Genomic DNA, 27175 nt, shown 5'->3' on the forward strand with positions numbered 1-27175 from the left:
ATAATGCCGGTAATATGAAGGAACATGGACATAAAGCCGGTAATATGAAGGAACAGGGACATAATGCCGGTAATATGAAGGAACAAGGACATAATGCCTGTAATATGAAGGAAAAGGGACATAATGCCTGTAATATGAAGGAACAAGGAGATAATGCCTGTAATATGAAGGGACAGGGACATAATGCCTGTAATATGAAGGAACAGGGACATAATGCCTGTAATATGAAGGAACAGGGACATAATGCCGATAATATGAAGGAACAGGGAAATAATGCCTGTAATATGAAGGAACAGGGAAATAATGCCTGTAATATGAAGGAACAGGGACATAATGCCTGTAATATGAAGGAACAGGGACATAATGCCGATAATATGAAGGAACAGGGACATAATGCCGATAATATGAAGGAACAGGGACATAATGCCGATAATATGAAGGAACAGGAAAATAATGCCGATAATATGAAGGAACAGGGACATAATGCCGATAATATGAAGGAACAGGGACATAATGCCGATAATATGAAGGAACAGGGACATAATGCCTGTAATATGAGGGAACAGGGACATAATGCCTATAATATGAAGGAACAGGGATATAATGCCTGTAATATGAGGGAACAGGGACATAATGCCGGTAATATGAAGGGACAGGGATATAATGCCGGTAATATGAAGGAACAGGGACAAAATGCCTGTAATATGAAGGAACAGGGACATAATGCTGGTAATATGAAGGAACAGGGACATAATGCTGGTAATATGAAGGAACAGGGACATAATGCCGGTAATATGAAGGAGCAGGGACGTAATGCCGGTAATACGAGGAACAAGGACATAATGCCTGTAAGATGAGGGTACAGGGACATATTACCGGCATTTTGTTCCTGTACGCTTCTTCAGGGGACATAATGCCAGTAATATGAGGGAACAGGGACATAATGCCGGTATTATGAAGGAACAGGGACATCATGCCTGTAAGATGAGGAAACAGGGACATATTGGCGGTAAGATGAGGGAACAGGGACATATTACTGGAATTATATCAATTTTCCCTCCTACATAGGGCATAATGCCTGTAATATGAGGGAACAGGGACATTATGCCTGTAATATAAAGGAACAGGGACATAATGCCGCTAATATGAAGGAACAGGGACATAATGCTGGTAAGATGAGGGAACAGGGACATAATGCCGGTAATATGAAGGAACAGGATCATAATGCCTGTAATATGAAGGAACAGGGACATAATGCCTGTAATATGAAGGAACAGGGACATAATGCCGGTAATATGAAGGTACATAGTCATAATGCCGGTAATATGAAGGCACAGGGACAAAATGTCTTTAATATGATTGAACAGGGACATAATGCCGGTAATATGAAGGAGCAGGGACGTAATGCCGGTAATACGAAGGAACAGGGACATCATGCCTGTAAGATGAGGAAACAGGGACATATTGGCGGTAAGATGAGGGAACAGGGACATATTACTGCCATTATATCAATTTTCCCTCCTACATAGGGCATAATGCCTGTAATATGAGGGATCAGGGCTATAATGTCTGTAATATGAGGGAACAGGGACATAAAGCCGGTAATATGAGGGAACAGGAACATAATACCGGTAAGATGAAGGAACAGGGACATAATGTCTGTAATATGAGGGAACAGGGACATAATGCCGGTAATATGAAGGAACAGGGACATAATGCCGGTAATATAAAGGAGCAGGGACGTAATGCCGATAATATGAAGGAACAAGGACATAATGCTTGTAAGATGAGGGAACAGGGACATATTACCGGAATTTTGTCCCTGTACACTCCTTCAGGGGACATAATGCCAGTAATATGAGGGAACAGGGACATAATGCCTGTAATATGAGGGAACAGGGACATAATGCCTATAATATGAAGGAACAGGGACATAATGCCTGTAATATGAGGGAACAGGGACATAATGCCTATAATATGAAGGAACAGGGACATAATGCCTGTAATATGAGGGAACAGGGACATAATGCCTATAATATGAAGGAACAGGGACATAATGCCTGTAACATGAGGGAACAGGGACATAATGCCGGTAATATGAAGGGACAGGGATATAATGCCTGTAATATGAAGGAACAGGGACATAATGCCGGTAATTAGAAGGAACAAGGACATAATGCCGGTAATATAAAGGAACAGGGACATAATGCCTGTAAGATGAGGAAACAGGGACATAATGCCTGTAATATGAGGGAACAGGGACATAATGCCTGTAATATGAGGGAACAGGGATATAATGTCTGTAATATGAGAGAACAGGGATATAATGTCTGTAATATGAGGGAACAGGGACATAAAGCCGGTAATATGAGGGAACAGGAACATAATACCGGTAAGATGAGGGAACAGGGACATAATGCCTGTAATATGAAGGAACAGGGACATAATCCCTGTAATATGAAGGAACAGGGATATAATGCCAGTAATATGAGGGAACAGGGACATAATGGCAGTAATATGAGGGAACAGGGACATTATGCCTGTAATATGAGGGAACAGGGACATAAATGTCGGTAATATAAAGGAACAGGGACATAATGCCGCTAATATGAAGGAACAGGGACATAATGCTGGTAAGATGAGGGAACAGGGACATAATGCCGGTAATTATGAAGGAACAGAATCATAATGCCTGTAATATGAAGGAACAGGGACATAATGCCGCTAATATGAAGGAACAAGGACATAATGTTGGTAATATGAAGGAACGGGACATAATGCCGGTAAGATGAGGGAACAGGGACATAATGCCTTTAATATGAAGGAACAGGGACATAATGCCTGTAATATGAGGGAACAGGGACATAATGCCTATAATATGAAGAAACAGGGACATATTGCCTGTAATATGAGGGAACAGGGACATAATGCCTATAATATGAAGGAACAGGGACATAATGCCTGTAATATGAGGGAACAGGGACATAATGCCTGTAAGATGAGGGAAAAGGGACATAATGTCTGTAATATGAGGGTACATGGACATAATGCCGGTAATATGAAGGAACAAGGACATAATGCCGGTAATATGAAGGAACAAGGACATAATGCCGGTAATATGAAGGAACAGGGACATAATGCCGGTAAGATGAGGGAACCGGGACATAATGCCGGTAAGATGAGGGAACAGGGACATAATGCCTGTAATATGAAGGAACAGGGTCAAAATTCCTTTAAAAAGGGGGAACAGGGACATAATGCCTGTAATATGAAGGAACAGGAAAATAATGCCTATAGTATGAAGGAACAGGGACATAATGCCGGTAATATGAGGGTACAGGGACATAATGCCGGTAATATGAAGGAACAGGAACATAATGCCGGTAATATGAAGGAACAGGGACATAATACCGGTAAGATGAGGTAACAGGGACATAATGCCGGTAATATGAAGGAATAGGGACATAATGCCGGTAATATGAAGGAACATGGACATAAAGCCGGTAATATGAAGGAACAGGGACATAATGCCGGTAATATGAAGGAAAAAGGACATAATGCCGGTAATATGAAGGAACAGGGACAAAATGCCTGTAATATGAAGGAACAGGGACATAATGCTGGTAATATGAAGGAACAGGGACATAATGCTGGTAATATGAAGGAACAGGGACATAATGCCGGTAATATGAAGGAGCAGGGACGTAATGCCGGTAATACGAGGAACAGGGACATAATGCCTGTAAGATAAGGGTACAGGGACATATTACCGGCATTTTGTTCCTGCACCCTTCTTCAGGGGACATAATGCCAGTAATATGAGGGAACAGGGACATTATGCCTGTAATATGAGGGAACAGGGACATAATGTCGGTAATATAAAGGAACAGGGACATAATGCCGCTAATATGAAGGAACAGGGACATAATGCTGGTAAGATGAGGGAACAGGGACATAATGCCGGTAATATGAAGGAACAGGATCATAATGCCTGTAATATGAAGGAACAGGGACATAATGCCGCTAATATGAAGGAACAAGGACATAATGTCGGTAATATGAAGGAACAGGGACATAATGCCGGTAAGATGAGGGAACAGGGACATAATGCCTTTAATATGAAGGAACAGGGACATAATGCCTGTAATATGAGGGAACAGGGACATAATGCCTATAATATGAAGGAACAGGGATATAATGCCTGTAATATGAGGGAACAGCTACATAATGCCTATAATATGAAGGAACAGGGACATAATGCCTGTAATATTAAGGAACAGGGACATAATGCCTGTAAGATGAGGGAACAGGGACATAATGCCGGTAATTAGAAGGAACAAGGACATAATGCCGGTATTATGAAGGAACAAGGAGATAATGCCTGTAATATGAAGGAACAGGGACATAATGCCTGTAATATGAAGGAACAGGGTCAAAATGCCTGTAGAATGAGGGAACAAGGACATAATGCCTATAGTATGAAGGAACAGGGACATAATGCCGGTAATATGAGGGAACAGGGACATAATGCCGGTAATATAAAGGAACAGGAACATAATGCCGGTAATATGAAGGAACAGGGACATAATACCGGTAAGATGAGGTAACAGGGACATAATGCCGGTAAGATGAGGGAACAGGGACATAATGCCTTTAATATGAAGGAACAGGGACATAATGCCTGTAATATGAGGGAACAGGGACATAATGCCTATAATATGAAGGAACAGGGACATATTGCCTGTAATATGAGGGAACAGGGACATAATGCCTATAATATGAAGGAACAGGGACATAATGCCTGTAATATGAGGGAACAGGGACATAATGCCTGTAAGATGAGGGAACAGGGACATAATGCCGGTAATTAGAAGGTACAAGGACATAATGCCGGTATTATGAAGGAACAAGGAGATAATGCCTGTAATATGAAGGAACAGGGACATAATGTCGGTAATATGGAGGAACAGGGACATAATGCCTGTAAGATGAGGGAACAGGGACATAATGGCGGTAATATGAAGGAACAGGGACATAATGCCGGTAATATGGAGGAACAGGGACGTAATGCCGGTAACATGAGGGAACAGGGACATAATGCCTGTAAGATGAGGGAAAAGGGACATAATGTCTGTAATATGAGGGAACATGGACATAATGCCGGTAATATGAAGGAACAGGGACATAATGCCTGTAATATGAAGGAACAAGGACATAATGCCAGTAATATGAAGGAACAGGGACATAATGCCGGTAAGATGAGGGAACCGGGACATAATGTCGGTAAGATGAGGGAAAATGGACATTATGCCTGTAATATGAAGGAACAGGGTCAAAATGCCTATAAAATGGGACATAATACCTATAATATGAAGGAACAGGGACATAATGCCTGTAATATGAGGGAACAGGGACATAATGCCTGTAATATGAAGGAACAGGGTCAAAATGCCTGTAGAATGAGGGAACAAGGACATAATGCCTATAGTATGAAGGAACAGGGACATAATGCCGATAATATGAGGGAACAGGGACATAATGCCGGTAATATAAAGGAACAGGAACATAATGCCGGTAATATGAAGGAACAGGGACATAATACCGGTAAGATGAGGTAACAGGGACATAATGCCGTTAATATGAAGGAATAGGGACAATATGCCGGTAATATGAAGGAACAGGGACATAAAGCCGGTAATATGAAGGAACAGGGACATAATGCCGGTAATATGAAGGAACAAGGACATAATGCCTGTAATATGAAGTAACAGGGACATAATGCCGGTAATATGAAGGAACAAGGAGATAATGCCTGTCATATGAAGGAACAGGGACATAATGTCGGTAATATGAAGTAACATAGTCATAATTCCGGTAATATGAAGGCACAGGGACAAAATGCCTGTAATATGAAGGAACAGGGACATAATGGCGGTAATATGAAGGAACAGGGAAATAAAGCCGGTAATATGAAGGAAAGGGGACATAATGCCGGTAATATGGAGGAACAGGGACGTAATGCCGGTAACATGAAGGAACAGGGACATAATGCCGATAATATGAAGGAACAGGGACATAATGCCGATAATATGAAGGAACAGGAAAATAATGCCGATAATATGAAGGAACAGGGACATAATGCCGATAATATGAAGGAATAGGCAAATAATGCCGATAATATGAAGGAACAGGGACATAATGCCGGTAAGATGAGAGAACAGGGACATAATGCCTGTAAGATGAGGGAACAGGGACAAAATGCCGGTAAGATGAGGGAACAGGGACAAAATGCCGGTAAGGTGAGGGAAAAGGGACGTAATGCAGATAATATGAAGGAACAGGGACATAATGCCGATAATATGAAGGAACAGGGACGTAATGCCGATAATATGAAGGAACAGGGACGTAATGCCGATAATATGAAGGAGCAGGGACGTAATGCCGTTAATATGAAGGAACAGGGGCGTAATGCCGGTTCAAATGAGGGAACAGGGACATAATGCCGGTAAGATGAGGGAATAGGGACATAATGCCGGTAAGATGAGGGAACAGGGACTTAATGCCGGTTATATGAAGGAACAGGGACATAATGCCGGTAATATGAAGGAATAGGGACGCAATTCTGGTAATATGAAGGAACAGGGACGTAATGCCGATAATATTAAGAAATAGGGACCTAATGCTGGTAATATGAAGGAACAGGGACGTAATGCCGATAATATTAAGAAATAGGGACATAATGCCGATAATATGAAAGAACAGGGACATAATGCCGATAATATGAAGGAACAGGGACATAATGCCGATAATATGAAGGAATAGGCAAATAATGCCGATAATATGAAGGAACAGGGACATAATGCCGGTAAGATGAGAGAACAGGGACATAATGCCTGTAAGATGAGGGAACAGGGACAAAACGCCGGTAAGATGAGGGAACAGGGACAAAATGCCGGTAAGGTGAGGGAAAAGGGACGTAATGCAGATAATATGAAGGAACAGGGACATAATGCCGATAATATGAAGGAACAGGGACGTAATGCCGATAATATGAAGGAACAGGGACATAATGCCGATAATATGAAGGAACAGGGACGTAATGCCGATAATATGAAGGGACAGGGACGTAATGCCGATAATATGAGGGAGCAGGGACATAATGCCGATAATATGAAGGAACAGGGACTTAATGCCGATAATATGAAGGAACAGGGACGTAAAGCCGATAATATGAAGGAGCAGGGACGTAATTCTGGTTCAAATGAGGGAACAGGGACATAATGCCTGTAAGATGAGGGAACAGGGACATAATGCCGGTAAGATGAGGGAACAGGGACTTAATGCCGGTAAGATGAAGGAACAGGGACATAATGCCAGTAATATGAAGGAATAGGGACGCAATTCTGGTAATATGAAGGAACAGGGACGTAATGCCGATAATATTAAGAAATAGGGACTTAATGCCGGTAATATGAAGGAACAGGGACGTAATACCGGTAATATGAAGGAATAGGGACATAATTCCGGTAATATGGAGGAACAGTGACGTAATCCCGGTAAAATGAAGGAACAGGGACATAATGCCGGTAAGATGACGGAACAGGCACATAATGCCGGTTCAGATGAGGGAATAGGGATATAATGCCGGTATAATGAGGGAACAGGGGCATAATGCCGGTAAGATGAGCGAACAGGGACTTAATGCCGGTTATATGAAGGAACAGGGACAAAATGCCTGTAATATGAAGGAACAAGGACATAATGCCGGTAATATGAAGGAATAGGGACGCAATTTCGGTAATATGAAGGAACAGGGACATAATGTCGGTAATATGAAGGAGCAGTGACGTAATGCCGGTAAGATAAGGGAACAGGGACATAATGCCGTTAATATGAAGGAACAGGGACGTAATGACGGTAATATGAAGGAACAGGGACATAATGTCGGTAATATGAAGGAACAGTGACGTAATGCCGGTAAGATAAGGGAACAGGGACATAATGCCGTTAATATGAAGGAACAGGGACATAATGCCTGTAATATGAAGGAACAGGGACGTAATGCCATTAATATGAAGAAATAGGGACGTAATTCCGGTATAATAGAGGAACAGGCACATAATGCCGGTTCAAATGAGGGAACAGGAACATAATGCCGGTAAGGTGAGGGTACAGGGACATAATGCCGGTAATATAAGGGAACAGGGACTTAATGCCTGTTATATGAAGGAACAGGGACATAATCCCTGTAATATGAAGGAACAGGGACAAAATGCCTGTAATATGAAGGAACATGGACATAATGCTTGTAATATGAAGGAACAGGGACATAATGCCGGTAATATGTAGGAATAGGGACGCAATTCTGGTAATATGAAGGAACTGGGACGTAATGCTGGTAATATGAATTAACAGGGACATAATGCCGATAATATGAAGGAGCAGGGACGTAATGCCGGTAATATGAGGGAACAGGGACATAATGTCTGTAATATGAGAGAACAGGGACATAAAGCTGGTAATATGAAGGAACAGGGACATAATGCCATTAATATGAAGGAACAGGGACGTAATGCCGGAAAGATGACGGAACAGGCACATAATGCCTGTTCAGATGAGGGAACTTGGACATAATGCCGGTAAGATGAGGGAACAGAGGCATAATGCCGGTAAGATGATCGAACAGGGACTTAATGCCGGTAATATGAAGGAACAGGGACATCATGCCTCTAATATGAAGGAACAAGGACATAATGCCGGTAATATGAAGGAATAGGGACATAATGCCTGTAATATGAAGGAACAAAGACATAATGCCAGTAATATGAAGGAATAGGACGTAATTCCGGTAATATGGAGGAACAGGCACATAATGCCGGTTCAAATGAGGGAACAGGGACATAATGCCGGTAAGGTGAGGGAACAGGGACATAATGCTGGTAAGATGAGGGAACAGGGACTTAATGCCGGTTACATGAAGGAACAAGGACATAATGCCTGTAATATGAAGAAACAAGGACATGAAGCCGGTAATATGAAAGAACAAGGACATAATGCCTGTAATATGAAGGTACAGGGACAAAATGCCTGTAATATGAGGAAACAGGGACATAATGCTGGTAATATGAAGGAACAGGGACATAATGCCGGTAATATGAAGGAATAGGGACGCATTTCTGGTAATATGAAGAAACAGGGACGTAGTGCCGATAATATGAAGGAGCAGGGACGTAATGCCGGTAATATGAGGGAACAGGGACATAATGTCTGTAATATGAGAGAACAGGGACATGAAGCCGGTAATATGAAGTAACAGGGACATAATGCCTGTAAGATGAGGGAACAGGGACATATTACCGGCATTATGTCCCTGTACCCTCCTTCAGTGGACATAATGGCAGTAATATGAAGGAACAGGAAAATAATGCCGGTAATATGAAGGAACAGGGACATAATGCCGGTAATATGAAGGTACAGGGACGTAATGCCGATAATATTAAGAAACAGGGACCTAATGCCGGTAATATGAAGGAACAGTGACGTAATCCCGGTAAGATGAAGGAACAGGGACATAATTCCGGTAAGATGACGGAACAGGCACATAATGCCGGTTCAGATGAGGGAATAGGGACATAATGCCGGTTATATGAAGGAACAGGGACATAATGCCGGTAATATGAAGGAACAGTGACGTAATGCCGGTAAGATAAGGGAACAGGGACATAATGCCCTTAATATGAAAGAACAGGGACATAATGCCGGTAATATGAAGGAACAGGGACATAATGCCGGTAATATGAAGGAACAGTGACGTAATGCCGGTAAGATAAGGGAACAGGGATATAATGCCTGTAATATGAAGGAACAGGGACATAATGCCGATAATATGAAGGAACAGGGACATAATGCCGTTAATATGAAGGAACAGGGATATAATGCCTGTAATATGAAGGAACAGGGACATAATGCCTGTAATATGAAGGAACAGGGACATAATGCCGGTAATATGAAAGTACAAGTAGAAGCGGGAAAAGAGCGGCCGGTATTGTAAAATGAACGTGCAATTCAAAATCTGAGTTAAGCCAATCAACGGGAGGGGGAGGGATTGGTAATGTGAATTTACTGAAAGAAACGCCCTGAAAGTGACATGAATAACAGTTCTCTCTCTGGTCCACCCAAGATCTATATAAAGACGCGCCCCGCCGTTCTCGGTATAATATTTCTCTTCAGCTCCAGCTTACAGGATGTCTGGTCGCGGTAAAGGAGGAAAAGGACTCGGAAAGGGCGGTGCTAAGCGGCATAGGAAGGTGCTCCGTGATAACATCCAGGGCATCACCAAGCCTGCAATCCGCCGTCTAGCTCGCAGGGGAGGCGTCAAACGCATCTCCGGTCTCATCTATGAAGAGACTCGCGGCGTCCTGAAGGTTTTCCTGGAGAACGTCATCCGTGACGCCGTCACCTACACCGAGCACGCCAAGAGGAAGACCGTCACCGCTATGGACGTGGTGTACGCGCTCAAGCGCCAGGGCCGCACTCTCTACGGCTTCGGAGGTTAATTCCGCTCCTGCTCAGTTCCATCTTACACAACACAAAGGCTCTTCTCAGAGCCGCCACATCCTCTATAGATCAGCTATGATGTCTGCTGGTGACCGCTCGTGTATCTGAGCAGTGACCTTCTACTTCTATATACACGGGGGTAGGGGCTTCAGTATCACGTCCGTCTTCCAGTGAGGTGCCGGATATGTGGACCGCAGTGTGTCCCCTAATAGCGTCCTAGAAGCAGCTGACTGAATTGGGTCTTAGACCAGGGAATGTTAATGTGAAGGGAAAGAGTACCTTAGTGCTATACTTGCTGCCGAGTGATCCTCCGGCAGGAATACACCTCCTCGTAGCGGCGCTGCCGGACGCCGTTTGTGCCGATGCCTGCACGTACAGGAGTGGCAGAAACACCGCTGAATATCCGCTCAGTTGCTCATAGCGCTGTATAAGCGCACGAGCAGTGGATCAAACAGCTGACTTGCGGTGTTGCTTCTTCGGCGTCCAGCTTGCTGCTGGGCAACGTGCTTTCCGCAATCCTTGGAGAGAGGGCCAGTGTTTTCTTAGCTGCTGTCACTGCTACTAATGTTACCAGATTCTTACAACAAACAATAAATCTGTTACTGGGACCAACTTTGACACAAGTATCGGCTCGGCCCGTATCTCATTCTGCCGGACGGCTGGGATTAATAAGGCTGCTGGCAATAAATCTGTTAACCTCTAGTACTAATAATGAATCTGTCTGCTGTCCCGATATAGGACTCACTTTATTACAGTAACGCGTGCAGTTTCTTGCAGAGCAACATTTAGTGAGACGCATTCAATGATTGAAAAAGTACAAAACTGATGCAGCTGATACGGCATTTTTCAAGAGTAAAACCCAATGTTGGAGGGGCCGTGTTTTCCAAGCTGCTCTCATTGCTACAAATGTTACAAGATTTTCAAAACAAACTACCAATTTGTAGCACCAAGTTCCACATAAGTATGGACTTGCATTGTCTTGTATGTCACTTTGCCAGACTGCTGGTATAATCGAGCTGCTGGCAATACAATGACAGGAAACAGAATGCACCTATTTCTACTTCGTACTAACACTGTGCGTTGTCTATACTTAGGACTGACCTCATCCCACTAACGCATGAAGTTGCTGCAGAGTAACATTTACTGAGACGCATTCGAAGAATCCAGTGAGACTGGAAGATATAATTTAAGATACTATGTAGTCGGGGGCGGGTTGTAGATCGTGAACATGAATCACAGGAGTAGTTGTACTATTAATGTGTCCTGTACAGTATAGTTAGTGCACCAATGAGGACAGCGCCACCATCTGCACGAGGCAGTAGTGAATGTATAGGTCATGAGTAACGCGGTTCTACACCCACCCACCGTACGGCTTCCTCTTCAATGTTTATCCCCGCGGTATATGAATTGATATGGCTAGATTTCTGTACAAGCAGAGCCACTTATCTGGCGCAGAACGTTTACATATCGGAGATCAGCGGTGAGAGCTCTGTTCTAAGGACCATGTGGGCGGCTCTTAAAAGAGCCTTTGTGGTTAAATGTGGGATAAGCGGCGCTCACTTGCTCTTGGCGCTTTTGCTGCTCTCGGTCTTCTTGGGCAGCAGAACGGCCTGGATGTTGGGCAGGACGCCTCCCTGAGCGATGGTCACACCACCCAGCAGCTTGTTGAGCTCCTCGTCATTGCGCACGGCCAGCTGCAGGTGACGGGGGATGATTCGGGTCTTCTTGTTGTCCCGGGCGGCATTTCCGGCCAGTTCCAGGATCTCAGCGGTCAGATATTCCAGCACAGCGGCCAGGTAGACCGGAGCGCCGGCGCCGACCCTCTCAGCGTAGTTACCCTTGCGGAGAAGTCTGTGCACACGACCGACAGGGAACTGAAGTCCTGCCCGGGATGAGCGGGTCTTGGCTTTAGCCCGCACTTTGCCTCCTTGCTTTCCTCTTCCAGACATGTCTATTATCTGATCAGATCTAACGGCTGCGCTCCCACCGTCACTTCTTATACCCGGATGGAGCAGAGAGCTTCTTCTCTGATTGGCCGCATCTAAAACTGATATTCAACGCCAGACGCTGTAGCCAATGAGGAAGTAGAATATTTCTATAGACTCGCAGATAACACCACGCCTCCTCCTCTGTCTCTACCAATAGGAACATCTCCCGCCTGAACTCGAATGGAGCAGGAATAAAGCAGCAGCGGCGGATTCTTCTCATTAGGCGCCAAGTAATGTGCCCCGTCCCTGTAGGAAGGACCCAAAGGCTCTTCTAAGAGCCCCCCACCAAGTCTACAACAGAGTAGCGCAGAGCTGCTGCATTAGGGTCTTGTTATCTGCGGGCTGCACGGGCTGATTCTTCTCTATCCAACGATACCGTGAAACGCACAATTCCAAAGTACCAATCTCCAGTATAAAGGTGGTGACGTACAAACATGTAACACGTCTTTATTACATCCGTATCGTTCCCGACTTACCGGCATTATGTCCCTGTTCCCTCATATAACTGGCATTATGTCCTTTGTAGGAGGGTACAGGGACACAATGCCGGTAACATGTCCCTGTTCCCTCATCTTACCGGCATTATGTCCCTGTTCCTTCATATTACCGTCATTATGTCCCTGCTCCCTCATATTACAGGCATTATGTCCTATGTAGGAGGGAACAGGGACATAATGCCAGTAATAAGTCCCTGTTCCCTAATCTTACAGGCATTATATCCCTGTTCCCTCATATTACAGGCATCATGTCCTTGTTCCTTCCTATTACCGGCATTACGTCCCTGTTCCTTCATATTACAGGCATTATGTCCCTGTTCCTTCATATTCCCAGCATTATGTCCTTGTTCCCTCATCTTACCGCCATTTTGTCCCTGTTCCCTCATATTACAGGCATTATGTCCCTGCTCCCTCATATTACCGGCATTATGTCCCTGTTCCATTACAGCGTGTAGAAGTCACCAGAGACTGCTCCTCCAATAACCAGGCACAAACACCAGAGTCTGCTCCACCTGTATTAAAAGAAGCCCTCACAGACAAGAAATAGAGGCTTTTCCACCTGTATTACAATAACGACTCAACACACTAGAGTTTGCGGCTACAACAACCTTGCACCAAAAAAAAAAAAATCGGGTATTGTAATACGGGTGGGGCAAACTTTGTTGTTTTGTGCAAGATTATTGTAACAGCAAAGTCTGTATTGCAATACCAGGCACAGAGGAGACACCAGAGTCTGCTCCGCCTGTATTACAATACCCGGTACAGAGGAGACACCAGAGTCTGCTCCACTTTACTTGTATTGCAATACCCGGTACAGAGGAGACACCAGAGTCTGCTCCACTTGTATTGCAATACCCGGCACAGACGAGACACCAGAGTCTGCTCCTCCTGTATTGCAATACCTGGCACAGAGGATACACCAGAGTCTGCTCCACTTGTATTACAACACCCGACACAGAGGAGACACCAGAGTCTGCTCCGCCTGTATTACAATAACCACCCTTTATCCAGTCCTCGCCAGTGTGATTGCTTGTTCTCTATCGTCGACAAACAGTTTCCCTGGCATCTGTTATAAATCTGACTACTACCCTCATCATTGTTATTTACAGATGTCCCATGCTTCCTTCCGTCTCCTAGTGTAGAAATGTTCCGTTTTTTCTGGACAGTGTGATATTGGGACGGGTCATCTGCCCGCAGGATCCGTGTCCCGGCTTCCTCACACGCGGCATTGTCCCTCCCTGTCCGGCAGCCACATAATGTATGAAGCAGCATCTGCACCGACACGAGAACGGCCGCACATAGAACAGGGAGACTAGCGGGAGGCCAGACAATAGCAGGCACAGCTCTGTTGTAGACAAGGTGGGTGGCTCTTAGAAGAGCCTTTGTGTTCTTACTGCAGGGACGGGGCACATTACTTGGCGCTGGTGTACTTGGTGACGGCCTTGGTGCCCTCGGACACGGCGTGCTTGGCCAGCTCTCCAGGCAGCAGCAGGCGCACGGCAGTCTGGATCTCCCGGGAGGTGATGGTGGAGCGCTTGTTGTAGTGAGCCAGGCGGGAGGCTTCCCCTGCGATGCGCTCGAAGATGTCATTGACGAAGGAGTTCATGATACCCATGGCCTTTGACGAGATGCCGGTGTCGGGGTGGACCTGCTTGAGCACCTTGTACACGTAAATGGCGTAGCTCTCCTTCCTGCTCTTTCTCCGCTTCTTGCCGTCCTTCTTCTGTGTCTTGGTCACGGCTTTCTTGGAGCCCTTCTTGGGCGCCGGGGCAGACTTGGCGGGCTCAGGCATGATAACACACTGCGATCTACTCACAACTGAGATAATGGAATGCTTTACCCTCCCACCGCTGCTGTATTTATACACGGGCTATGCAAATGAGCAACACTGCCTGACCACTGTTCTACTGGAAGAGCAAGTCATGTGACCTGTGGAATCGTCATTAGCCACTCCCAGTGCAGCTAATTGGTGGTTTCCACGAGTCTGTTCTCTATTGGTGGCTTTAAATCTCTCCAATCCCAGGAGCTGGTGAGCGGTGCAGTAGCTTATAAAAGGCAGCAGAAAGGGGGTGATTGTTAAGATACGAATAGGACATTTCTCTCCTTTAGCGATGTCTGGACGTGGTAAACAGGGAGGCAAAGTGCGGGCTAAAGCCAAGACTCGCTCATCCCGGGCAGGACTTCAGTTCCCTGTCGGTCGTGTGCACAGACTTCTTCGCAAGGGCAACTACGCTGAGAGGGTCGGCGCCGGCGCTCCGGTCTACCTGGCCGCTGTGCTTGAATATTTGACCGCTGAGATCCTGGAACTGGCCGGAAATGCAGCCCGGGACAACAAGAAGACCCGAATCATCCCCCGTCACCTGCAGCTGGCCGTGCGCAATGACGAGGAGCTCAACAAGCTGCTGGGTGGTGTGACCATCGCTCAGGGAGGCGTCCTGCCCAACATCCAGGCCGTTCTGCTGCCCAAGAAGACCGAGAGCAGCAAAAGCGCCAAGAGCAAGTGAGCGCCGCTTATCCCACATTTAACCACAAAGGCTCTTTTAAGAGCCGCCCACATGGTCCTTAGAACAGAGCTCTCACCGCTGATCTCCGATATGTAAACGTTCTGCGCCAGATAAGTGGCTCTGCTTGTACAGAGATCTACCCATATGAATTCATATACCGCGGGGATAAACATTGAAGAGGAAGCCGTAGGGTGGGTGGGTGTAGAACCGCGTTACTCATGACCTATACATTCACTACTGCCTCGTGCAGATGGTGGCGCTGTCCTCATTGGTGCACTAACTATACTGTACAGAACACATTAATAGTACAACTACTCCAGTGATTCATGTTCATGATCTACAACTCGCCCCCGACTACATAGTGTCTTAAATTATATCTTCCAGTCTCACTGGATTCTTCGAATGCGTCTCAGTAAATGTTACTCTGCAGCAACTTCATGCGTTAGTGGGATGAGGTGAGTCCTAAGTATAGACAACGCACAGTGTTAGTACGAAGTAGAAATAGGTGCATTCTGTTTCCTGTCATTGTATTGCCAGCATCTCGATTATACCAGCAGTCTGGCAAAGTGACATACAAGACAATGCAAGTCCATACTTATGTGGAACTTGGTGCTACAAATTGCTAGTTTGTTTTGAAAATCTCGTAACATTTGTAGCAATGAGAGCAGCTTGGAAAACACGGCCCCTCCAACATTGGGTTTTGATCTTGAAAAATGCCGTATCGGCTGCATCAGTTTTGTCCTTTTTCATTCATTGAATGCGTCTCACTAAATGTTGCTCTGCAAGAAACTGCACGCGTTACTGTAATAAAGTGAGTCCTATATAGGGACAGCAGACAGATTCATTATTAGTACTAGAGGTTAACAGATTTATTGCCAGCAGCATTATTAATCCCAGCCGTCCGGCAGAATGAGATACGGGCCGAGCCGATACTTGTGTCAAAGTTGGTCCCAGTAACAGATTTATTTGTTTGTTGTAAGAATCTGGTAACATTAGTAGCAGTGACAGCAGCTAAGAAAACACTGGCCCTCTCTCCAAGGATTGCGGAAAGCACGTTGCCCAGCAGCAAGCTGGACGCCGAAGAAGCAACACCGCAAGTCAGCTGTTTGATCCACTGCTCGTGCGCTTATACAGCGCTATGAGCAACTGAGCGGATATTCAGTGGTGTTTCTGCCACTCCTGTACGTGCAGGCATCGGCACAAACGGCGTCCGGCAGCGCCGCTACGAGGATGTGTCTTCATGCCGGAGGATCACTCGCCAGCAAGTATAGCACTAAGGCACTCTTTCCCTTCAGATTAACATTCCCTGGTCCAAGACCCAATTCAGTCAGCTGCTTCTAGGACGCGATTAGGGGACACACTGCAGTCCACATATCCGGCTCCTCACTGGAAGACGGACGTGATACTGAAGCCCCTACCCCCGTGTATATAGAAGTAGAAGGTCACTGCTCAGATACACGAGCGGTCACCAGCAGACATCATAGCTGATCTATAGAGGATGTGGCGGCTCTGAGAAGAGCCTTTGTGTTGTGTAAGATGGAGCAGAACAGGAGCGGAATTAACCTCCGAAGCCGTAGAGAGTGCGGCCCTGGCGCTTGAGCGCGTACACCACGTCCATAGCGGTGACAGTCTTCCTCTTGGCGTGCTCGGTGTAGGTGACGGCGTCACGGATGACGTTCTCCAGGAAAACCTTCAGCACGCCGCGAGTCTCTTCATAGATGAGACCGGAGATGCGTTTGACGCCTCCCCTGCGAGCTAGACGGCGGATGGCAGGCTTGGTGATGCCCTGGATGTTATCACGGAGCACCTTCCTGTGCCGCTTGGCACCGCCCTTTCCGAGTCCTTTTCCTCCTTTACCGCGACCAGACATCCTGTAAGCTGGAGCTAAAGAGAACTATTATACCGAGAACCGCGGGGTGCGTCTTTATATAGACCTTTTGTGGACCAGAGAGAGAACTGTAAGACATGTCATTTCGGGGCGTTCTTCTCAGCTAATTTACATTACCAATCATCTTACCGGCATTACGTCCCTGTTCCTTCATATTACCGGCATTACGTCCCTGTTCCTTCATATTAACGGAATTATGTCCCTGTTCCCTCATCTTACCGGCATTTTGTCCCTGTTCCCTCATCTTACCGGCATTATGTCCCTGTTCCTTCATCTTACCGGCATTACGTCCCTGTTCCTCCATATTACCGGAATTACGTCCCTATTCCTTCATATTACCGGCATTACGTCCCTGTTCCTTCATATTAACGGAATTATGTCCCTGTTCCCTCATCTTACCGGCATTTTGTCCCTGTTTCCTCATCTTACCGGCATTATGTCCCTGTTCCTTCATCTTACCGGCATTACGTCCCTGTTTCTTCATCTGACCGGCATTATGTGCATGTTCCTTCATTTTATCGGCATTACGTCCCTGTTTCTTCATATTATAATAATAATAATCTTTATTTATATAGCGCCAACATATTACGCAGCACTTTACAATTTAGAGGAGACATGAAACAAACAATATCAGACATTACATAGTGACAAAGTCCATTTACAATTCAAACCTGGGGAGTGAGGACCCTGCTCGCAAGAGCTTACAATCTATGAGGAAATAAGGGAGACACAAAGTGTAATAGTGTTTGTTCTGTACAATGGTCATTTTTATACACATGCGGTGGTAACATATTACAGGCATGATGTCCCTGTTTCTTCATATTACAGGCATTATGTCCCTGTTCCTTCATATTACCGGCATTATGTCCCTGTCCCTTCATATTACAGGCATTATGTCCCTGTTCCTTCATATTACCAGCATAATGTCCCTGTCCCCTCATATTATCAGCATTACGTCCCTGTTTCTTCATATTACCAGTGTGATGGATGGTCAAATTGCTTATGTTCTCTGTATTAAACGACACTATGAATTATCCAGCAGGATGCCGGATTATGAAGATATGGATTCTCCATTTTGTAATGATCTCTTTCTGGTTCTGCTTAAATCACAAGGGAATAAGTTATTACTTTGTGTTCTTTTTCGTGGCCTTCAATACTGGTAGATAGGAGTCTGGCAGAACGCCTAGGCCTGAAATAATCATCATATTTGTAATTAATTCTCTTCATCTCAGTATTTCACACACATATATGAAATCACCACATACACTTATGAAAACCTCCTACATTTCTATTGTTTGTAGGCCAGGATTTGCAGGTGTTAGAAAGATCACGTGACCTCAGTGGGAAGGTACCCTGTGACGTATTTTCAGTCTACGTGTAAAATGTTATGATTGGTTGTTCCATGAGAGGTAACACCCTGGTTAGAGGGTACGCCCTGAGGGTATATTAACCGATGTATCTTGATAATAAATGAGAATATTGATTGAGACAACAGATTGCTATTGTCTTTATTGATCTCCCGGTGCACTGCTGATACTTCAATTACCATATTAGAATACCACCTGACAAAGCAGAGGGAGCCCATTAGAGCGCCCATCCCAAAAGGTGCTACCTGGAAGGGGTTTCTTCGACAGTTATGGTGCCGAACAGCCCGGGACCTCCTAATGAGAATTTTGTGCAAAGTCCACTAATCTGGAAGGACCTGGGGAGTCACTGAAACCAAAACCGATCGGTAAGTAACAGACTTTATGTTACACCATTTGTTTCAGCCACTCTGTTAAGTCCCTGGAAACGTACTTTGTATATGTAAGTCTCTACAAAGGGGTCCCGTAATAATCAGGTCCTTTGTCAGGATGGTAGTGTGGTTAGATGGATTTACATGGGGGTGTATGTGACAAGTGTGATGAATGTGTGTGTAGTGTGATGTTGAATACATCTGTGAGAAGACGTACATATCAAATGGTTGAAACTGTATGGCTCCCAGCCCAGAAGTAATATCCACTTCATAGAAGACGATATCCACTCAGTGCAAGGAGGAGCAATTGTGTCTATATTGAATTTGCACTCAATACCATTACCCAGTGCAATAGGGAAAACTTTGAATACTGTATTAGAAAATCATTTATATTTTCCTAATTCACTGCCAAACAGTGATATTGTGTGTAAGGGTCCATAAACCAGTTGTATGCATTGCCAGCCAGTGATATTGTGTGTAACGGTCCATAAACCAGTTGTATGCATTGCCAGACTGGCATAAGGTGGGAATCAGTACAGACTGATTTCTAGCACATGATAATCCGGCATATACACTTTGATGTACACTTTGATGTAAAATAACATCCAAGTAATTAAGTCTGTAGTAGTATAACATCAGACCGCTGGATTGAATACCGTTGTAATATAACATCCTGTATTCAACGAATGACCCTGACACTTACCCCAGGTGCCACCTGTGTCGGAGTAGTATAACTACCCAGACTAATTACAGTGAAGGACATTGGTATTGGCTCAGACCCAGAGCCCCTAAAGAAATCATCACCAACATACATAACAGGCCCCTAAACTACAACCCACAGAGTGAACGGCTGAGCGGGGAGGATAACATATATGTTACCAAATATAATTTGCATGTGAAACCATTGCAAAGTGCTAGAGGAAAGAGTTTGGGATATATGCTACATCACAGGCTGTATGAACCGAAAGACACCGAGGCAGCAAATGTTCTGCATAAGTGAAAGAGGCGAAGGGTTTGTAGAAGTTTGAAATGAATGTGACCAACTCCTGCTTGAATCAATGGAAGTTCATGAATGTAGATTGTGTTGAAGGATTTGCTCTTGCAATTTGTGGATTGGCAGCATTTTGTCTGTTCTTGATGTTCAAAACAGTGAGGGATCAGAGAAAAGGATATCCCACTGCTAGAATAGACTGAAGGAACGACTTTTGATATTGATAGTCTTTCTGAAACTGTAAGATTGTCTGAGATATCAGTCAACAGACTAAGGCCTGTCTGTTTGGAGCTGGGGAGTTTTCCGGAGACTACCCTACGCCCTCTGACCATGGGGTCAGGAAATAGTAAGACAAAAATGCGGGACAGCCCTGAGACGTGGGTCTCTGCCATCAAAATAGTAGAAAGAGCAAAAGGATCTGAGGCTGTGAAGGATTGTAAAAGAATGTTTAAAATGATGGGAGTTGGGTCCTATGGAACATTAGCAGAATGTGATTGGAAAAGATTTATGACAAATTGTGTTGGATGGTTGAAAGACAATAACATGGTGGAAAAAGCCCAAATGTGGTATGAGGTAGCACAGAGAGTGAGTAACACAGAACATAAGAGTATGGAAGCAAATCATGGAATAATGTATGATTTATATGACCCTTTAAGTGAAAAGCTCCTCACTAATGTGTTAACCCCTTTACAACTGCCAAACAGCCCCACAGCAGCAACTGCGCCATCTCCTTATCCTGAAAATAGCAGGAAAGGCAGCTGCTGGACATGTCCACACTGTGGGCAGCAGAACCCCCTCACTGCAGGATATTGTGTCACTTGTGGTACGCAGCGCCCCACTAGATTGTTTCCGTTAGTATAAAGTATCCATACACACAGGGGACCAAAACCAGTAGATGTAGACGGGCAACCAGTACCTGGGGCAGTAGGGGAAATCCAGTCACATGAAGCCACTGTGTATCGCCCCTGGAGCCCGGCAGATTCACTAGCTGTATGTGGCACACTCCCAGACCCACGGAAAACACCCAGCGCTTTCCATAGAAAGCTGCGAGCAGTACATCTAGCTTACCGTGCTACATGGTCAGATATGGAGAGCCTGGTAGAAACAAAGGGAGGGGAAGTGCTCAAAAATCAAATACAAGCTGCTATTACAAATCCCGTACCAGCAAATAAAACCAATGAGCAATCAGGACTAGAATACCTGAACGCTATGCAGCCCTGGGTAGATGCTACTCAACAGGATCGAACTGATAGTTTTATGTCATTTTCCCAAGATGTTAAACAGTCAGTCCCTGATTATGCCACAACTTTACAGCAGCAGTGGTTAGATCACGGGTATGAAGAAGGTGATGCAAAAGACTTGCGCCTACTAAAAATAACTTTTATGTCCGGTCTTAAGCCGGCAGTACAAGAAGCTGCTAAAAGATCCCGCCCCGACTGGCGTACATGCCAGTTTAATGATTTAGTAAGCATTGCAAAAGGTGCAGAGTTAGATTTAGCTCCTAAAAGAACCCGTCTCGCCCCGATGCAACAAAAGGGGGGCTATAGAGGAAGAGGCAGGGAACAAAAAGACGCTTTGAGAACCCGGAGAAGGGATCTTAGCCGGATTACATGCTGGAATTGTGATAAGAAGGGTCATTATTCAGCCCGATGTCCCTCCCGTCCAGTTGAGCCTCCCAATTCTTTGATTGCTGCATAGGAAACTGGCAACCCTGATGTCTCCCTCTGCCCAGTGCTCCCCCCGACAGGTCCATCATTGATGGTGCCTGTTACTTTACCCACAGGGGAAAATACCTCTTTTCTAGTAGACACAGGGGCAGCCAGAACTGTATTACAAACCAGTGGCATAGCTATAGGGGTTGCAGCGGTCGCAGTTGCGACCGGGCCCCTAAGCCTGGGGGGCCCACGGGCCCCCGTTGCCATACAGCATTTTTTCTAACTAAATCTTCTGTGCCGTGAAGCCGGCACTTCCGGGTTACGGTCACATGGTACACTTAGTGTACCATGTGACCGTGTTGTCACGTGACACAGCTTCCAGACAGAGCAGAAGAGTCGGTGCGGAGGACTCCAGGTAAGCTGCAGTGTAATGTAATGTAATGTATTGTGTTGTAACGTTATGTATTGTAATGTAATGTATGTGATGCCTTGTAATGTGTTGTGTTGTATGCGGTGGAGAGGGGGGGAGCGTTAAATCACAGCCCCCCCCCCTCCTCCACCGCAAACTGCACAATACAGTATAGTACACATGAGTGTATGAGAGCGGGGCTGCGGCTGTGTAATACATTCACTGCCCCGCTCCTGAGTCCTAACATGTGCGCGCCGTCAGGATGATGTGATGCGGCCGGCGCTGCACTAATGAGCGTCGGCACTGAAGACAGAACATGGTGGGCGCACTGCAAAACACCCCCATGTTCTGTCCTCAATGCCTGAACCGCCGCTCATTAGTGCAGCGCCGGCCGCATCTCCACATGCTGACTGCGCCCACACTTATATCAGGAGCGGGGCAATGGCTGTATTACACAGCTGCAGCCCCGCTCTATAACGGCGGAGATCAGAGAAACCGCTCATCTCCGTTGCTCATCTCCTGAATGCTGCGATCAAAGCTGACTGCAGCATTCAGGGGAAAATGAGAAGGGGGGATGCCCCTGGATCGCGTCACAGGGAATTCCTGTGATGCGATTAAGGGACATACCATATATGGGCAGACAGCCCAGGGTCTGTTGAAGGACCCCAGGGCTGTCCTACCATATTTCCTGTTGTTAGGGCATACTGAGGTATGTCCTAACAACTGCCTGTGTACTATCCGTACACAGGCTAATGTACTGGCATATAGATATATGTCAGTACATTGAAGTTTAAAAATAAAATAAAAACAAAGTAATGTTAAATAAAAAAAATACACATACACTTTTTTTTATAATAAACATTAAAATAAGTCTCAATACATAAAACATACACATAATCGGTATTGGCGCACCCGTAATAACCTGCACAACAATTTTTTTGCATCATTTATGATGTGTACTCTGTACTCCGCCGACTGCCACCCGCATTTTCGGGCCGTGCTCCCATACTAAGTATGGGAGAACGGCCCGCAAAATTCAAAAGGACGGACATGTTCCATAATTTTAGTGCTACGGAAATGTGTCCGCGCTCAATGAAAGTGAATGGAGGTTATTTACGGTCGTGTGCATGGGGCCTAATTATGAGGCACAAGGTGCGATGATGAATTTAACCTCCATGTGCCTCACATTAATAGTAATTAACCCCATCATGTACCTTACACATTAACCCATTATGACTGAGAAACATGATGAGGTTAATTACTATTAATGTGAGGCACATTCAAAATTCATCATCACACCTCGTGCCTCACATCAGAAAATGGAAGAACTTTTTTTTAATTTTTATTACTGTTGGCAAATTAAACGAAGTATCGGTATCGAAGTCCAAATTTTGGTATCGTGACATCCCTACACTGTGGGTCGCGTCCCCCTGGGGGTTCGTGAGTCACTCACCGAGGTCCCGGTTCCAATCAATGCTGGAGCAAGGAGCTGACATCTCCTTGATCCAGCATTCCCTGTGCCATGAGCGGCTCGACGCAGGCAGGCGGGATGTAGCGACATCATCGCGCCTTCCTGCGCTGAGTCACTCATAGTACACACCGGAGGAGGCGAAGGATCCTCCACTCGACGTGGGAACGGGGATAGGTATGGTGGCTGTTGGGCAAGGCGTCTGGGCATAGGAGCGCGCAGGGGTCTGATGATGATGGTGGTGCTGGGGAGGGGTAGGGGGGCCCAAGCTGAATTCTTGCACCCGGGCCCATGAGCCTTTAGCTATGCCCCTGTTACAAACCAAATATGTACCGGCAGAGTTGCTATCGCCAGACTATATAGATTGTGAAGGGGTGGAGGGAACATCATTTCAGTTACAGTTAACAAAACCAATGCGACTGAATATACATGACACACAATCAATTGTCTCCTGTGTGTTAGTGTCACCACACACTCCCTACAATTTATTGGGGACAGATGTACTCAGTGCCCTGGGAGCAGCATTGGACTTTTCTTCTGGCACGCCTATATTAACCTCTGCCATTCCAGAGTCTCTGCTATGCAAACTTCTTAGTATGGCAAGTATGCCAGACACTGAAAAAGCCCCAAGTACCCCTCCCCTTTGGTTGGCAGACATCCCAGAAAAACTATGGGCACAAGATAAGATGGATGTAGGAGTTTTAAATGTGCCGCCTGTACAAGTAAATGTAAAATCAGACATGCAGAACCGTCCTGTATGTATAAAGCAATATCCTCTGAGTCCACAGCAAGACGCTGCTATAGAAAAGGATATTAACTCCTTACTGGAAAACAATCTTATAGTGCCCATAATCTCGCCTTTCAACACTCCTCTCTACCCGGTAAAGAAAAAGACACTGCCCGGTCAACCTGTACAGTACCGGTTGGTACATGACCTACGGGCTGTGAATGCTGTGACAATAATTAATACACCACAAGTGCCTAACCCACATACCCTGCTCAACCAGGTCCCCGGCACTGCAGTCTATGTCACAGGTATAACCCACATACCCTGCTCAACCAGGTCCCCGGCACTGCAGTCTATGTCACAGGTATAACCCACATACCCTGCTCAACCAGGTCCCCGGCACTGCAGTCTATGTCACAGGTATACCCCACATACCCTGCTCAACCAGGTCCCCGGCACTGCAGTCTATGTCACAGGTATAACCCACATACCCTGCTCAACCAGGTCCCCGGCACTGCAGTCTATGTCACAGGTATAACCCACATACCCTGCTCAACCAGGTCCCCGGCACTGCAGTCTATGTCACAGGTATAACCCACATACCCTGCTCAACCAGGTCCCCGGCACTGCAGTCTATGTCACAGGTATAACCCACATACCCTGCTCAACCAGGTCCCCGGCACTGCAGTCTATGTCACAGGTATAACCCACATACCCTGCTCAACCAGGTCCCCGGCACTGCAGTCTATGTCACAGGTATAACCCACATACCCTGCTCAACCAGGTCCCCGGCACTGCAGTCTATGTCACAGGTATAACCCACATACCCTGCTCAACCAGGTCCCCGGCACTGCAGTCTATGTCACAGGTATAACCCACATACCCTGCTCAACCAGGTCCCCGGCACTGCAGTCTATGTCACAGGGATAACCCACATACCCTGCTCAACCAGGTCCCCGGCACTGCAGTCTATGTCACAGGTATAACCCACATACCCTGCTCAACCAGGTCCCCGGCACTGCAGTCTATGTCACAGGTATAACCCACATACCCTGCTCAACCAGGTCCCCGGCACTGCAGTCTATGTCACAGGTATAACCCACATACCCTGCTCAACCAGGTCCCCGGCACTGCAGTCTATGTCACAGGTATACCCCACATACCCTGCTCAACCAGGTCCCCGGCACTGCAGTCTATGTCACAGGTATAACCCACATACCCTGCTCAACCAGGTCCCCGGCACTGCAGTCTATGTCACAGGTATAACCCACATACCCTGCTCAACCAGGTCCCCGGCACTGCAGTCTATGTCACAGGTATAACCCACATACCCTGCTCAACCAGGTCCCCGGCACTGCAGTCTATGTCACAGGTATAACCCACATACCCTGCTCAACCAGGTCCCCGGCACTGCAGTCTATGTCACAGGTATAACCCACATACCCTGCTCAACCAGGTCCCCGGCACTGCAGTCTATGTCACAGGTATAACCCACATACCCTGCTCAACCAGGTCCCCGGCACTGCAGTCTATGTCACAGGTATAACCCACATACCCTGCTCAACCAGGTCCCCGGCACTGCAGTCTATGTCACAGGTATAACCCACATACCCTGCTCAACCAGGTCCCCGGCACTGCAGTCTATGTCACAGGGATAACCCACATACCCTGCTCAACCAGGTCCCCGGCACTGCAGTCTATGTCACAGGTATAACCCACATACCCTGCTCAACCAGGTCCCCGGCACTGCAGTCTATGTCACAGGTATAACCCACATACCCTGCTCAACCAGGTCCCCGGCACTGCAGTCTATGTCACAGGTATAACCCACATACCCTGCTCAACCAGGTCCCCGGCACTGCAGTCTATGTCACAGGTATAACCCACATACCCTGCTCAACCAGGTCCCCGGCACTGCAGTCTATTTCACAGTTATAGACTTAGCCAATGCTTTCTTCTCCATCCCGCTGGATAAAGAGTGCCAGCAGTATTTTGCATTTACACATAGGGGAAGACAGTATGCTTGGGTAGTGCTGCCACAGGGTGCCACAAACTCCCCTGATATCTTCTCACGTACCATGAAAGATATTCTGGACACCTGGCAGCCCCCCAATTAGTCCTCAGTTCTACTACAATATGTAGATGATTTGTTACTTTGTAGTGAGAGTCTGGAGAACAGTGAAACAGATTCTAAATCACTATTAATGTTCCTAGAAGAAGTGGCTGTAAAACGTGCGAGCACAAGCTGCAATTATGTGCCAAAACAGTGGTTTTCCTTGGTCACTGTATTTCCCAAGATGGATCTCGATATTGGAGCGAAGACAAAGGACATTTCCTCACCGGGTATGCTGTGGTCCACAATGGATGGCCAGAAGCTTTTCCAGTGGCTAAAGCAAATGCAGATACCACAGCAAAGAAACTGATAGCTGAGGTAGTGTGCCGCTATGGAGTACCAGAGACAATTGAAAGTGACAGAGGTACTCACTTTACCCAAGAACTATTGAGGAACATATTAAAAAGCCTTGGGATAGAACAAGCATTTCATACTCCCAATCACCCACAAAGCAGTGGTAAGATCCAAACTTTCTTTCAGGTACCCACTCACTACAACCTGGAGACTGGGTGGTAACAAAGATACACAACAGGAGCAGTCTGGAACCAAGATACAGCCAACCAGTAGAAGTACAGCCGGTCACCGCCACATCAGTGAAGCTCCAAGGTACAGCCAACCAGTAGAAGTACAGCTGGTCACCGCC

The 27175-nt window shown here is 46.0% G+C and overlaps 4 protein-coding genes across 4 annotated transcripts; 1 reads left to right on the forward strand and 3 right to left on the reverse strand.

Moving 5' to 3' along the window:
* Positions 1–12113: 12113 nt before the first annotated feature.
* LOC142663370 (histone H2A type 1) lies at positions 12114–12506 on the reverse strand. Its single transcript, XM_075841975.1, has one exon. It carries the CDS (start codon positions 12504–12506, stop codon positions 12114–12116), a length of 393 nt encoding a protein of 130 aa, XP_075698090.1.
* A 1947-nt stretch (positions 12507–14453) lies between these two features.
* Positions 14454–14834, reverse strand: LOC142663050 (histone H2B 1.1). The gene has a single exon (XM_075841347.1). It carries the CDS (start codon positions 14832–14834, stop codon positions 14454–14456), a length of 381 nt encoding a protein of 126 aa, XP_075697462.1.
* A 319-nt stretch (positions 14835–15153) lies between these two features.
* Positions 15154–15546, forward strand: LOC142663371 (histone H2A type 1). Its single transcript, XM_075841976.1, has one exon. It carries the CDS (start codon positions 15154–15156, stop codon positions 15544–15546), a length of 393 nt encoding a protein of 130 aa, XP_075698091.1.
* Positions 15547–17104: 1558 nt separating this feature from the next.
* Positions 17105–17416, reverse strand: LOC142663387 (histone H4). Its single transcript, XM_075841993.1, has one exon. The coding sequence runs from the start codon at positions 17414–17416 to the stop codon at positions 17105–17107; it is 312 nt and encodes a 103-aa protein (XP_075698108.1).
* Positions 17417–27175: the final 9759 nt, after the last annotated feature.

The sequence above is a fragment of the Rhinoderma darwinii genome, chromosome 11 (genome assembly GCF_050947455.1).
Source record: "Rhinoderma darwinii isolate aRhiDar2 chromosome 11, aRhiDar2.hap1, whole genome shotgun sequence".
Taxonomy (NCBI): domain Eukaryota; kingdom Metazoa; phylum Chordata; class Amphibia; order Anura; family Rhinodermatidae; genus Rhinoderma; species Rhinoderma darwinii.

Bases quoted from the DNA above. Each gene is read 5' to 3' on its own strand.
- LOC142663370 (XM_075841975.1), bottom strand. From the start codon at position 12,506: ATGTCTGGAAGAGGAAAGCAAGGAGGCAAAGTGCGGGCTAAAGCCAAG.
- LOC142663050 (XM_075841347.1), bottom strand. From the start codon at position 14,834: ATGCCTGAGCCCGCCAAGTCTGCCCCGGCGCCCAAGAAGGGCTCCAAG.
- LOC142663371 (XM_075841976.1), top strand. From the start codon at position 15,154: ATGTCTGGACGTGGTAAACAGGGAGGCAAAGTGCGGGCTAAAGCCAAG.
- LOC142663387 (XM_075841993.1), bottom strand. From the start codon at position 17,416: ATGTCTGGTCGCGGTAAAGGAGGAAAAGGACTCGGAAAGGGCGGTGCC.